At 36.4% G+C, this 14,445-nt stretch overlaps 1 protein-coding gene across 4 annotated transcripts in view; it reads left to right on the top strand.

Moving 5' to 3' along the window:
* LAMA2 (laminin subunit alpha 2) overlaps positions 1–14,445 on the top strand; it is a 334,791-nt gene that overhangs the window by 287,327 nt on the left and 33,019 nt on the right. For all 4 annotated transcript variants that reach the window (XM_077782207.2, XM_085576525.1, XM_077782208.2 and 1 more), the window contains 6 exons: positions 916–1,098; positions 3,862–4,016; positions 5,679–5,822; positions 6,717–6,850; positions 11,519–11,678; positions 14,123–14,247. In XM_077782207.2, the coding sequence (XP_077638333.2) occupies positions 916–1,098; positions 3,862–4,016; positions 5,679–5,822; positions 6,717–6,850; positions 11,519–11,678; positions 14,123–14,247 (901 nt within the window). The remainder of the gene's footprint in view (positions 1–915; positions 1,099–3,861; positions 4,017–5,678; positions 5,823–6,716; positions 6,851–11,518; positions 11,679–14,122; positions 14,248–14,445) is intronic.

The raw sequence follows: 14,445 nt of genomic DNA on the forward strand, positions 1-14,445 counted from the left end.
ATCAGCACTCACAAAATAAGTGGTTTAATATTTTATGCTCATCATGTACCATTTCTTGGGTTTTGGTCAAGATACTGACATGGTTATCTGTCTTGAGCACAGATAGATGTCTCAGTCAACCAAAATGGACCTCTAAGGCTTGTTAACCTTAGGGCACAGAATACTAAATATGGAACAAGTAAAAGTAATATGAATTATGCAATCATTAGCAATGTAATAAACTCTTGGCAGATTAGAATTACAGGATGCTTACTCTTGGCACAAGAACATTCATAAAAACAAGCAGATGAGTATTAAGAATAAAATTCAGAGCAATAAATGGCATAGATAAGAAAATGGAGTAAATTAGTTGTCCAACAGGAAATTGATCAAATGAGGAAGGGAAAGAAAATGACCCTGTCATATATCTTGTTCAAGGATTTGAGAAAGCAGAGAGCAGCTTAAACTAATAATTCTTCTGTACCTGCTATACTAATAGTCAGATAAAAGCAGAAAGATTCTGAATGAGATAGAGCTCACATGGGACAAAAACAAACATGTGCAGGGATGTCATAATTTAAGGTATGGCTGAAAATAATTTGTGGGACTAATAGAGGGAAGTAACACAGTAACTCCAACTTTCATTCAGCCAGAAAGGTGCATGACCTCTAATAATGACCCAAAAGAAACTACTTAAATATGATGAAAAAAGGCAATCAGGGTTCTCTTTTCTTTCTCTTGTCAGGACTGACAATGCTAATGGTTTATTAAAGATTCCTGTCATATTTCTGAGGTGCTGTTACATTTGAGGGGTTTTCCAGAGCCAAAAGTGCAGAAATAAAGTGGAGTTTTTTGGAGCACAGATATATATCATTTCTAAAAAAAGTTACTTCTGCACTTTGGGCAATCATTTTCATCATCATTTTCTGCCTACAGATACAGCCATAAAGGTACAGGCAGCCAAAGACAAAGCAAGACAAGCCAATGATACTGCAAATGACGTCCTGGCCCAGATTAAAGACCTCAATCGGAATCTCCTGGGCTTAAGAAAAAACTACAGTAAACTTACAGATGATGTGGCCAAAACAAATGCAGTTGTGAAGGATCCAGTCAAGAACAGTAAGATCTTTTTCGGGTCGTTTGGTGGTGGTTTTCTTCAGTTTGTACTTTTCATTTCATATGTCAAAATGAAACAGAGATACTCCAGAATTTCACTTATATAGCATTACTACAGTATGCTAGGATAAAAGGACTCTCTATCACTTCTATTTTCTGGGCTTCTTATATATTAAAAGGGACCAGAGGTCTCTTTGAAAGCTAACCATTCTGTGGAAAGAATTTTAAATCTTAAAGACTAGTGCTAGTAGTTGCAAGAAAAGCTAATGTCAGCAGGATGTACATGTAATGGATAGATTTGTTCCTCAGATTACTTTTTAAAGTATTTAGGAGATGACTAATCAAAGATTCTGACTGACAATTCACTGCCTGATTCAAGAAAAATACCCCACACTAAATCTGTCTTCAGTCAATCAGATAATCAGTCCTGGGAGAAATGCATGGCTTCTTTCATATATGTTACTATTTTTGGTAGAATACTGAAGACACATATAAAAAGAAAAAATATTCTGGGAATGGGGTTTTATCTGCTATTTTTCTTCTTTTTTCCCATGAATTCTGTCATCAAAAGTGACAATTACTTTAGCATTTGCATTTTGGTTAGGATGGATAAAAATGAATTCTATATCACAATACATTTTAGGGTAGATTGCTAGACCATCTCTCATCTAGGAGTATACAGCCACAAAATTTAGAGTGTCTTTAGAAAATGACTGAAGGGCTAATTTCTCAGATATTCTGGGCTCCCCAGGTTGTGCTCAGCTTGATGAAGCTGGACACCTAAAACCATACAGTTTAGGAGGCTGTCATTCTCATTCTGTGGACAAATATCCTCTGCCAATTGTTGCTGGACAATGTTGCTGTACAAGTGAAAGAAATTAATCCCAATGGCTGTTTGTCACTGCCTGCCCATAGCAAGTTCCCTGTCACTCATCAGCTGAGATACATGTGTGACAGTACAATTCCCATTGGGTGCATGCAAGTTTAGACAATATGAAAAGTAGTTGTTGATTGAAATAGATTACAGCAGGTTGTAGAGCTAGCACATCTGTAAGGTCTCTTTCAGAGTAGTGGGAAACAACTGCGAAGCAGTCTTAAAGCAGCTGTTTCTTGGCACTGCTGAATCTAGACTAGGCCACCTGTCCCAGCTCAAGTATTCTGAGCCTGTGTGTGTACAGTAGCACTTTAGTTGAGATTAGGAATGAGAATTTAAAATTCAATCTCTTGATTGTCCCCAGACACCATTATTTTCTTTGCATGGAAGAGTGGTCTTAACACTTACAAACCGTCTCATGTCAGATAAAGCTGAACTGTGAGGTGTTCTCCAGAAGTACACTTCTGTCTTTCTCCAAATGTTAATGGATACTCGGATTACAGAATGAGATTAAAGTAATGTAGGGTGAACCATTCCAGATGTAAGAAGTGAGTAGGTTGGTGCTCCTAACTAAATGCAACAGTAGACATAGCCTTGCTATATCAAAATTCAGGTGCTGAATTCTCCTTTTGATTGATATGAAATATTTAAAAGGTAAAAAGTTATTTATAGACTCATCCTGTCCCTTACCTTATTTTATATTTCTGTTTAGATCTTCAAAACATTCTCTTATCTTCTCTCTCTTATGTTATTCTCTGTTTTTTCTCTTTTCTTTGTCTCCATACCTTGCCTGCAGAAATCTGTACGTATGTTTTTTCTTACTTGCAGCTTATAGTGTGCATTTTCCAGTAAACAATTACTCACTGCTTACCACCAAAGCCTCTGCATGGTCCTCTGTGTTTCTCGTTCATTGGAATAGCTAAATAGTTACTTTTTGAAAACTTTGGGATAAAGTGACTCAGTAGCTAATTTAACTCACATGAAATCTTAAGAAGTATCTGGAAGGTTTTGGTATGAGTATTTAGCTCAAAAAATTAGATATTCAGTTTTTAATGCTTTGTCTAAGCATTATTTTGATTGCTGTTATTATTACTATTATTTTCATGTAATATACATCTTTCTGGTAAATGCATGTTTGTCCCTTTCAGTGTCATTCACAAAAACCTGCACCTTTATGTGAACCAAGGGTTGTAATCCATAGATCTGCTCATGAGTTCTCAAAGAGAGGGTAATATTCACTAGGTGTATGTTGAGGGGGAAAAATGGAATTTGATACTTAAAGAAAAAGAGAGGCAAAAATATTGTGGTAAAAATATTTACTTCATCTGAAAAAAAAAAAAAAAGTAATAATTTGTAGTTTACTGTCACTATTTTTAAATCTTCTTTCAGTACTTATACAGAATTTTAAGCTTGTGACCAGAATAAAACCTTTTTCTATTTGTGTCCATTACAGTTCAAGAATTCATTTCAAGTTAATTTTAACCCAGTAATTTCAGAAATTACCTATGGAAACCAACTAGTTTTCATTAATCCATCATTTTACTTCTTTTTTTTTTTTTTTTTAAAGCAGAAAGCACATATTTCATTCAAAAATGTATTTTGCTACAGGACATATTTTCCATAACTATCATCCTGACTTGAAGTGTAGTTACATCTTCAAAGTCCTGCTTTAACACCAGTGTTTGCTGCTATTGCTACTTTAACTTGATTCTAAACATTCTTAAATTACCTTATTCTGTTCAGGTGTCTTCCTGGCCTGTGTGTACCTCATAGTTGCATATACAATCTCCTGAGCATTGTGTATGCAGAATTTTCTTGGATTTTATTATTGCAATGTATAATTAGTCTCCGACACTATTCTCTAAAGCTCTGCCTTGTTCTTTCTTATGAAGTTGCTGATGCAGATTCCAGTATTAAAAACCTGGAAAAGGAGGCAGATCGCTTGCTAGATAAAATCAAGCCAATCAAAGAACTCCAGGATAACTTAGGGAAAAACATTTCTCAGATAAAAGAGCTGATAAACCAAGCTCGGAAGCAAGCCAATTCGGTAAGTGCCATTTCTCAAAAAAAAACAAAAACTACCTTTTGAGTATTGATGGGATTTTATTTTCTACTTTTGGTATTTCTTTTCTACAGTATGAATCTTTCCTAATTCTAAACATGCATAAAGAGAGCAAATAATGGAGTATAATTTCTCAGAAAATAAGAGAGTATTCTGATGATTTTCATTCTGTGTCTTGTTTCTTCGTTTAAAACATGCACTTGTTAAATTAATAACATAGGTAGGAATGGATTTCAAAAGTTTATTTTTAAGAACTATTGTAGGTGATAGTACAGAAGAGTCACAATATCATTGATTTTTTTGTGAAAACAAAAATGTATTTTTCTGCTTCAGCACTGATATTAAGCCCCTGATTTCATTTCATAGAAGTTACATTTCTCAAGAATTACACCATTGCAGACTCACTGAAATTGCTGGGTATATCTCCTTTTCCCATATTTTTGATTTTTATCTGTCCAGTAGCAGCACTGAAGGCTTGAACTTAATGTATTTCTCATCCAGTCAGTGAGTTTGGAATCCACCTCCCTGATTCAGTAATACTGTCAACTCTAGGATCATCTGGTTAATGCTGAGATTATTCAGCTTTTGATTTAAATAGCAAAGGAAAAAGAATCTTGTAGATGATACTTAAGAAATCTTCCTCAAAAATGGTTGAAAAATAATTATAAAAAATAATCAACATAGTAATAGGATACTGGGAAAGAAGTGATAGGATAAATAGTGAGATACCGGTGAAAGAAGTTTTCAGCACATATGTGATGAAATCTGTGCAGAACAGAAAGGCAGGCTACAGTAATGATATGTTTTGTTACATTCATCTTCTGTCTGAGGGCTTTGAAGTACTTAACTGCTCAGAATTCTGAGATAAGGAAATTAGGAGTTTGGTCCTATAATGGATCTCCTTTTTAAAAGAGTTTGCCGTCAGCATAAGGTGATACCATTAGGTACATTTTCTCAAATGCTTAAACATGTCTAGCTGGGATTGAAACACCATTGTACTGTCATTATGTCTGTGCTGGCATTATGAAAGCAAACAGTAAAATGTTTTTACTGTGCTCAGAGTCTGAGGAAACCAATACATGGATCCAAATGCATGTGTCACTCAGCTGTGGAAATAAAACTTAGTTATTAATGCCAACTCCATTAGGGACTATGTAAAAGCAGTAATAGACATAAGTGTTGGTTTAAAAATAATTGTGAAAAGGTGTCTTAAATTGGCACAATCAAAACTATTACAAGGGAAAATTAGATAATTATGACTACCCAACAGCAATATGCAGTAATTCCTTCAGGAGTGCTGCTTATTTTCCTAGCTGCATCTTCTACTAATAGACTATCTGTACTGCTAGAATTCCACTGTTATTAGCATTAAACCAGTATAACTTCTAGATATTTTTAATCTACACAGTTTTCCCTTTAAATGCGAGTTTTAAAAAGAGATTTTACTTCCTTTTACTAAACAATCCCAGAAAGAAAATTCGATTTCTACCTTATTTGCATATCCAAGTCACTTCCTGGTACAGGTAATAGAAAAATATGAAGGGAAAAAAAAAGTGTAATAGCTTTATAATTATTTGGGTGCATCTGTGGTTAATTCTGGAATAATAAGCAATGAACTGAATTCTTTCTGTTATGCTTTTTTTGAAGATCAAAGTGTCCGTGTCCTCTGGAGGCAATTGTATTCGCACATACAGACCAGAAATAAAGAAGGGAACATACAACACCATCATTGTCAATGTGAAGACTGTAGTTGCTGACAATCTGCTTTTTTACCTTGGAAGTGCCAAATTTGTGAGTCTGTCTCCTGCCTTTCATGTCACAGTTGCTCGATCCAATCAGACTACTGACAGTAGATAAATAAAGAAGATGAGAAAGGCTTTTTTTTCACCCAGAGGTTCAAAGCAGTCGTAGAGAATCTAAAATAATCTAGACATTTCCTGTCTTTGGTATTAATATAGAGATTTCTAAAATATGACCAGCAATTTTTTTACATATATCTTTATTTTAACTGCATACGAAATAGCAGGCTTGTACATGAACTACATTAGAGCTTTAAAATTCACAGTGCAACCAAAGTAATTTTGGAGTTGGTTGTGGGTTTTCCTCAGGGAATGAAGTAGCTAATCATATTGCATCTGTCAAAGCTCCTATTTATTGTAATTTTACATCAAGACTACAATTTCAGGCATAATAACGGTGAATGATTCAGTTTCCCATGAGGCCTATAGCAGACAGACTTCTAGAACAACCAATAATAATTCAGTAAATGGGAAAAGTATTCTATTTTTCAACATTTTCAACACGTATTTTATTTTCCTAATACAAAGGGAAAAGGCTAGATGGCATCATGTATCTTGACACCTTTCTGCCATCCAATGGATGTTTCAGTTTTCCTCTGAGTTAAATCCTTCTATTGATGGCTACAATATTAGCATTTTGTAATTCTATCAGCCATTTGCTGCATATCACTGAGAGAAATAATTTGCTGTCTTTAGCTTAAGATTCCTTGTTTGAACCAATAAAAACAGGAAAAAGAGAGTCCATGTGAGAATCAGTGTTAATTCTCTACCCTCTATGTGTGGGTTTCTGATGCCTCATTAGACCTTCTGAAAAGTGAAAGTTCTGGAAAAGCGAATTCCTTAATTAAGGTATGAGATCACTTTTATTTTCATGTTTTGCATATAGACTGACTTCTTGGCCATAGAGATGCGCAAAGGCAAGGTGAGCTTCCTGTGGGATGTAGGATCTGGAGTTGGACGGGTAGAATATCCAGATCTGACCATTGATGATGGGTTTTGGTACCGAATTGAAGCCTCTAGGTAAGTAAATATTTCACTTCCAAGATTTTAGAAAAAAATGGCTGCTATAAGAAATTCTAGTCTGGTTTGACAAAAGGTTTTGGAGCTGCATCCGTTAGTACCAAAAATGTGTACACTACAGTTCCTATTGAAATGTCAATTGTCCTCTATCAAGAATTTACTTTAATCACACATTTCCTCTCTAGCATCAACAATCTATGACTCCTTATATTTATTCCCTTTTGTTTATTTATCATTGCCTTCTATCAGTTTCCTTCTTTAACTAGCTTACTTTTAAAATCAGTTACAGGTTTTGGCACCTGAATAACTACTATTCTTTTCTACTTGAATTTTAAAGAGGAGTGGCTTTTCTGAATTTCTGGTCTTGATACAGTACTGGTAGTGAATGGTCTGTCACACAGGAGTATCTTGATTCTTATTCAGAATGTCATTCCCATAGGCAAAATGTCTCATCAAACTGGAAATATTTATGAAAGATTCAGTTCATGAAAATTGAAGGTGGAGATCCTCTGAAAAGTTAAAATATATTTTGTACATATTTAATCTATTTAATGCCTTTGAACTTTATAAATATAGATGCATAAGTATTCAAATCCCAGATTTGTTAGCCAAAGCTTGTATTTTTCATTCAAATAGCAAACACGTGGCATATGGTGTAGTAATCACAGCATAAGGATTGCATAATTCTATAGCCTGTATCTTGAATAGATCTTAGTAATTTAGATAACATCAGCTGTATTGCAATTTGATAGAAAGCTGAGTAATTTCTCCCACATCATTACAGTTAATTTCACATAGTATTAAACACAGAATGGATAATATAGTTAGAAAATGAGAGAACGAAGGAGGAAGAAAACAAAGCACTCTAATTCTGCTAACATGCATAGCTCCCAGAAGAGGAAATGGCATTCAGTTTAAATAATTTAATGAAATCACAGAAATCAGCCATTCAGAGCAGAGAATTAAATTATGGCATGGTCTCCAGAAGCTGGCTTAATGAAACCTTACTGCTAGGAAAATACAAACTGGGGTACAATACAAATTATTGAAATCTTCACCAGTTCACATTATGCATACCAAAGCAGCTTCATGACACAGTAATGCCAGGCTTTCATTTACAAGAAAGCTGCTTCAGCAGAATATGTAGCCAGAACATGGTATAAAATTCACACATCCTACAAAAGCCCATTACCTATTAGCTGGTTGTTCTGGATATATAGGATGTGCAAGCCATTAGTTTTGATCAAAGTGCTGGATCAGCAATTTAGAATGATTACAGCTGCACAAATCAGAAATACAGAGCAGTGTTTAGGAGAATTACATTACAGAGGCATTAGGTGGATTTGTGGGATTAAGATGAAGAGCTAGGGACTGATTTTGCATTCTTAAGGCAGACTTCACAAATCACATACCCTGTGGAAGAGTCTTCAACTCTGAATATTTTAGTCCATTTGATAGCTCTACTCTAACTCCCTTCCTAACCTGTTGGAGAGTTTTACTCATTTTATTCCCCCACATATTTTCTCCAAATTTCTGCTCAGTTCCAGCTACAGACTTTTTCAGCCCAACAGAATGGCCTGAGCAGCTGGAGCAGGTCAACTGCTTAGCATGAGGATATAAAATGAAATTCAGGCCTTACTGAATTTTGCCATTGTTTTCAGTGGTGACAAGGATTGACAATAATAATGATATAGTGTTAAACCCACCATAGTTTGATAGCCATTCCTGAGAGTCCCAAAGGGCCTTGGAAAGAAAAGATGTGGCACAGATGTTTGAAAATTCTCAAGTTCACTTAGCATTCTAAATCTAAATCTAAAAATGAAAAATCTGACTGTTGGGTTATGATCAGAGATGGTCAGTTTATGCATGCACCAAAATTTCCAGTTAGTTAGACTAAATTGATAATTACTGCATCACTTTTCCAGGGACACTTTTAATTTTCATCACCTTTTTTATTTAAAGCATACTTATCCTTTGCATTTTATTGTATATTCAGATGTTATAATGGAAATACCATTAATTTTTGTTAATGGAATTGAAGTACAATTTGTTTATTCCTATAGGACTTTCTAAAGGAATTCTCTATCATTTGATGGTACAGGAGTATAGCAAATGTCATTTACAAGTTACTTACCTGCTTACAGAAGCAAATCTGATTGGCATCAAGATGCAATCAATCCAAGTATCAATTAACAGAGAAAAATCTAGCATAAAAGTATGTGACAAAATTATTTAAAGCAGATTTACAACATGCAAATAATGTCAATTTTGTGAGACAGTCAGGTGGATGAGAGAATATTTTTGAGACTCACTAGATCAGTGTTACTTGACTCCTGTAGGCCTCAATTAGGAGCAGAACCTGATTAGTTGTGATTTTAGTCAACTGTGATTTAAGTATTGCCATTGTTTTGATTGTTAGTGACAGAGTTTAAGCAGTGCCCTTCTTTTGAGAACAAAGGATACTTGAATCACAAGTTCACTATAGACACATCCAGTTTAGTTCAGCAAGAATTCAGTCTTAAAGTACTGTAGCAAATATAAGCCATGCTTTTCCGTGAAGGTTTTCTGTGCTTTCAAGGAGTCAAGGAGCAGAGTTTACTATGTGGTAGTTTAATACAATGCTGATGACATGCTAAAGTTTCTCCTCAGGAGAAAACAGTGCATTTCATTACATAAACTTTTCGTAGAACATAGAATATGCTGAGTTGGAGGCACCCATCAAGATCATCAAGCCCAGCTCCTGGCCCTACCCAGGACACCTGCCAGAGACACAGCATGTACCTGAGAGCATTATCCAAACACTTCTTGAATTCAGGCAGTCTTGGTGTTGTGACCACTTCCATGGGGAGTCTGTTCCAGGGCTCAGTCACCCTCTAGATGGAAAGCTGTTTTCTGATATCCAACATTAACCTCCCCCAACTCAGCTTCATGCTGTTCTCTCAAGTTCTATGACTAATCACAGGACTAAAGAGATCAGTACCTGCCCCTCAATTTCCCCTCATGAGGATGTTGAAGTCTGCAATGAGGTCTCCCCTCAGTCTCCTCTTCTCCAGGCGGAACAGACCAAGTGACCTCAGCCACTCCTCATAAGGCTTCCCCTCCAGACTCTTCAACATTCTTGCTTTGAACGTTAAACACCAGCCCTGCTTTGGACTTTCTCTAATACTTTAATGTCTTTTTTTTTGGGCACCCAAAACTGCCGCCAGCACTCAAGGCGAGGCCACCCCAGTGCAGGACAATCCCCTCCCTTGCCCAGCTGGCCAAGCTGTGCCTGATGCCCCCCAGGACACAGGTGGTCCTCCTGGCTGCCAGGTCTCATGTTCAACTTGCCATTGACCAGGTCCCCCAGGTCATGGGGCTGCTCTCCAGCCTCTCATTCCCCAGTCTGTACGCACAACTCCATCCCAGGTGCAGAATACAGCACTTGCCCTTGTTAAATTTCATATTGTTGGTGATTGCCCATCTCTCTAGTTTGTCGAGGTCTTTCTGCAGGGCCTGTCTGTCCTCAAGGAGGTTGCAAACTTTTTCCAATTTAGTGTTCTTTCAGTATCATTTTGCATATCAGCAACATAGTGCTGATGCAACCTCTGTAATCCTCCAGTTTTACAGAACTGACTATCACTAGAACAATATCTTCCAACCTGATAACTTGTCATTCACAGGGTAGCAATGTCTTTTTGCTGTCAAGTTAGTCTTCAAGCTCCATTGTCCTCCCTAAATAAGAGAGAATTATTTATAGAAGAGACTCCATTGTGAGCATTTCATTCTGTTTGAAGATGAAAGACATCCATACTATTTGTGAATTATTAGACACCCTAAAAAGTGTCAGTCTGCCCAGTGACTCTTGGTTTTTCAAGAATTATTACTTTTATCCCTTTAAGGGCTTCATATCAGTAAACCTTCTGCTATAAACCAATTGCACCTTAGGCCCACACAAGTCCATGGGGATGAAATCCACCCAAGACTTCTGAGGGAGCCACTTTCAATCATATACCAGCAGTCCTCTTCAGCTGGGGACATCTCAGGTGGCTGCAAACTGGCAAATGCGAGACCCATCTATAAGAAGTTTCAGAAGGAGGATTCAGGAATCATATCTCCCCACAGTGTGTTCCTGTGCCAGCTAAATATGTCAGCTAACTACTTCAATGCCAGTTAATATATTAATATAATCAAAGGAGTAGAAAATAAACTGATGCAGAGACTGTTAATAAATGGCAAAGTCCATTGCTGTTGTGTTGCCATCAATATTTGAAGTGATTCATAAAGGACAATTCTTGAACATAATGGGGTTTTGTACCTGTTTGAAAAGCATCCTGACAACTTCACTGCAGGAAATGTGAATTCTGTTTCTCACAGTGAAGGAAACTGAAGTGCTTTATCACTTCATTTCAGTTCAAATAAATAAACATTCTTTGTTTTGTCAATGCAAGGTCCATGTCATGTGTATAGTGAATTTTGTTCAAAAAGGACATTCAGGTGAGGAAAAGATCTGGTTCTGTGATGATGTCTTTAGCTTACACAAGGATAAGTGTTTGTTCATTTGTATCAAAATGAGGCATAATCACGTCAGTCATGTGTGCTTCTGTTAAAAGGCACCATTTAAAATGGAGTTTTCCTATGTTTGATGTAACTACTGACTTTGTTTGCTTAATTTTTTAAAATCTCTAGGACTGGGAAAAATGGCACAATATCAGTGCGAGCTCTGGATGGTCCTAAAGCCAGCATCGTGCCAGCCACATTCAGTGCAGTCTCCCCACCTGGATATACCATTTTGGATGTGGATGTTAACGCTGTGCTGTTTGTTGGTGGTTTAACAGAAAAAATTAAGGTAATGCCTTTTCTGTGTTACTGTGTTAGCTGGCTGTTTGTGTGGACAAATTTTGTTATTGCGTAAAATAGAAATTGTAAATTTTAATATGCTGGTGTCATTGTAGTAGATGCTTTAATTGCAAGTAGTACACTTGCACTTTTCAAAGGTCATTGGGATTTGCCTAGACCAAGGGCACAGATGTGAGATTTCACTGCACACGGTGTTACCTTCTGATCAGAAGCCCTGTAGCTGGCTGTATTGATGGAATATTTAGCCCAAACAACTAATTCCTGCTGGATGGATGGATGCTTTACCCTGGACACACTGCTGCCCTGACAGGATTTTGGTTCCTGAGTGACAGAAACTCATTTCTGTTTCCATACATTTCTGGTCTCCTAACAACATATATGAGTATATTTTTCCTTGCATTTGGGGTTTTTCCTTTGTCATGTATCCACAGTATCACCTCCTCCTTTGCAGTTTGCTTTTGGTGTTTCTGCTTTATTTTCTTTATTTTTGTTCCAGTTTCCCTCCCTGTTCCCCTACAGATATCTACATTGTACCCTTGATCTATTTTCTGGTTGGGTTTTTTTTGTCTGTTTGTTTATCTGGTGATATCTTCTACCTTGCTAAACTTCATGGGATGAATAGAAGATGTATGCCAAATAGAATAGATGGAAAACTTTGAAGAAATCATTCTCCAACAAAAGCTAATTAGCACTCTTTACAAAACATTCTTTACAAAACAATTTAAATTAAGTATTCTGTTCCTGATCAATATTTTAGCATTTGAAAAGAAGCTCAAGTTTAGACTTTCCCAAATAGCGAACTCACTGAACTTTTTTTACTCTCAAGTTAGTATATGTGCTCAGGTGTTAAAATAACACAATATGCAGAAAAATTAAAGTGCAAAACTCAATGTCAGAACAGCTGTTTTCAGCCTCAGTAAGAGTTGTCCAAATATTATCTGAAGAACTCTCTATTTTTTCATTTTATTCAGGAAAATCTTCCTGAATTATTTTTTCCTCTCCAGATAAATAAAGACAAGGGCATCAGTAGGAAGACAGTCTCTTTTAAGTTTGGTATGGCTGGTATATTTGCAATGTAGAGTTTTAAACACTGTCAGACTTGTTTTGTTCAAGTACGATCTCTGAATTAAAATATAACTTCCATTTTTTGGGAATTTCTGTCTTCATGTAGTACAGTTGTAAGGCTCACAAAATGAAGACCTTAACCAAGACTTTTCTAAAACTGTGCAGCTCTTTGGACATTTAATCAAGGTTACTGGTATATCTATTTCTACTCAGAAATCTGCTTTTTCATATTATTAGGGTTTGGAATGCTTTAGATTTGTCCTACAGTTTGTCCACATCCCTTTTTTGCATGCATTTCTGCAGTGTATTCAATAAGAAAGTTCATTTCAGTTTTTAGAAACATCTTTCATCTGACTTGTAGAAGACTATGATTCTTAGATATCAAGAATTTCTTAGAAGTGACATTAAGTTCATACTTGTTGCTAATTAAAACCTATAAAATTACCTTGGGAGATATCAGTAGCATATTAAGTCTTTTGAGTCATACTTTTCCTTGAGTATTTTCAAATTGCACTTCTCCATGTTCTCTTGCAAGGTCTTAATATTTGTAATTACTGTAAAAACAGCAGGTGCTTGTCTATCTCAAATAGCCGAGTGTATAGATTTTTAATCAGCTCTATTGGTGAACTGAAATTTAAATGAATTAGGGTATTTTTAGAAGCACAATTTTTAGTGGAGTACTCTGTGTACTGTCAATTATTACTACCTTCATCATGGTACCATGTTATGTTCTGATGAGCATTACTCTATGTGAATAACCCTAGCTTAATGCGTTCTGATGGGAAACGTGTTTTAATTGCTTTGCCCTCTGCACTTTTTTCTACATCCAAAATTCAGCATGAACTTTACAGGTGTAACAGTTGAGTTCTCAGCCTGTCTTTTAGCTTGGACAGTCTGCTTGATTTCCAGGGTTTCAAGCATTGCAAGAGAAACACTTTGCTTATTGTATTGTGGGCAAGATTGCTCATAGTCCTTTCTTGAAATGAAAACACAGCTAGGCCTTGAACAGGTGAGAGCAGCCAACTTTCTGAACAGACAGGAAAACTGATGGTGGAAACCAAAGCAGCTCCTTATTCTTCAGGACTTGTTCTCCCTTGGCTTTCCCGAGAGTCTCAAATCTAAAAGGTATTTCTTGTTTGGGCTGATACAAAGTTCAGTTCACATTTTCAGTGATCAGTTGTTCTGTAGGAGGGCTTCTCAGATTAAATAATACTTTTGATATTTAAAACATCTTATGAGGGGGTTTTATAGATTTTATATAGAATTTTATATAGTATTTATTTTTATAATTGTTGCACCAGTTATGCTTTCAGATGCAGTAGATAATTTTAAATTCAGTTCTAAGGAGGTTTGTGCTCGCTATTGCAGAAGTCAGATGCTGTAAGAGTCACCACCTTCACTGGCTGCATGGGTGAAACCTTTCTAGACAGCAAACCAATCGGACTCTGGAATTTCAGGGATATTGAAGGCGACTGCAAAGGGTGTGCTGTTAGGTAGGTAAAGCACAAACTGTTTCTCGTGCTTCTTTCGGGAACCTGCCTGCAGTGACATTGCATTCGGTGGTAAGTAGCAGGAATTTCCACAGCAGCCATCAAACTCCAAAATGCATGCCACACAAGTTTGGTTGCAATTCCACCGAGAGGGGAAGCAGTCAGTGTGGGTTGTAAGTGTGGTCATTGAGTTACCAGAAG

This window comes from Lonchura striata, chromosome 3 (assembly GCF_050655825.1).
Source record: "Lonchura striata isolate lonStrDom1 chromosome 3, ASM5065582v1, whole genome shotgun sequence".
Taxonomy (NCBI): domain Eukaryota; kingdom Metazoa; phylum Chordata; class Aves; order Passeriformes; family Estrildidae; genus Lonchura; species Lonchura striata.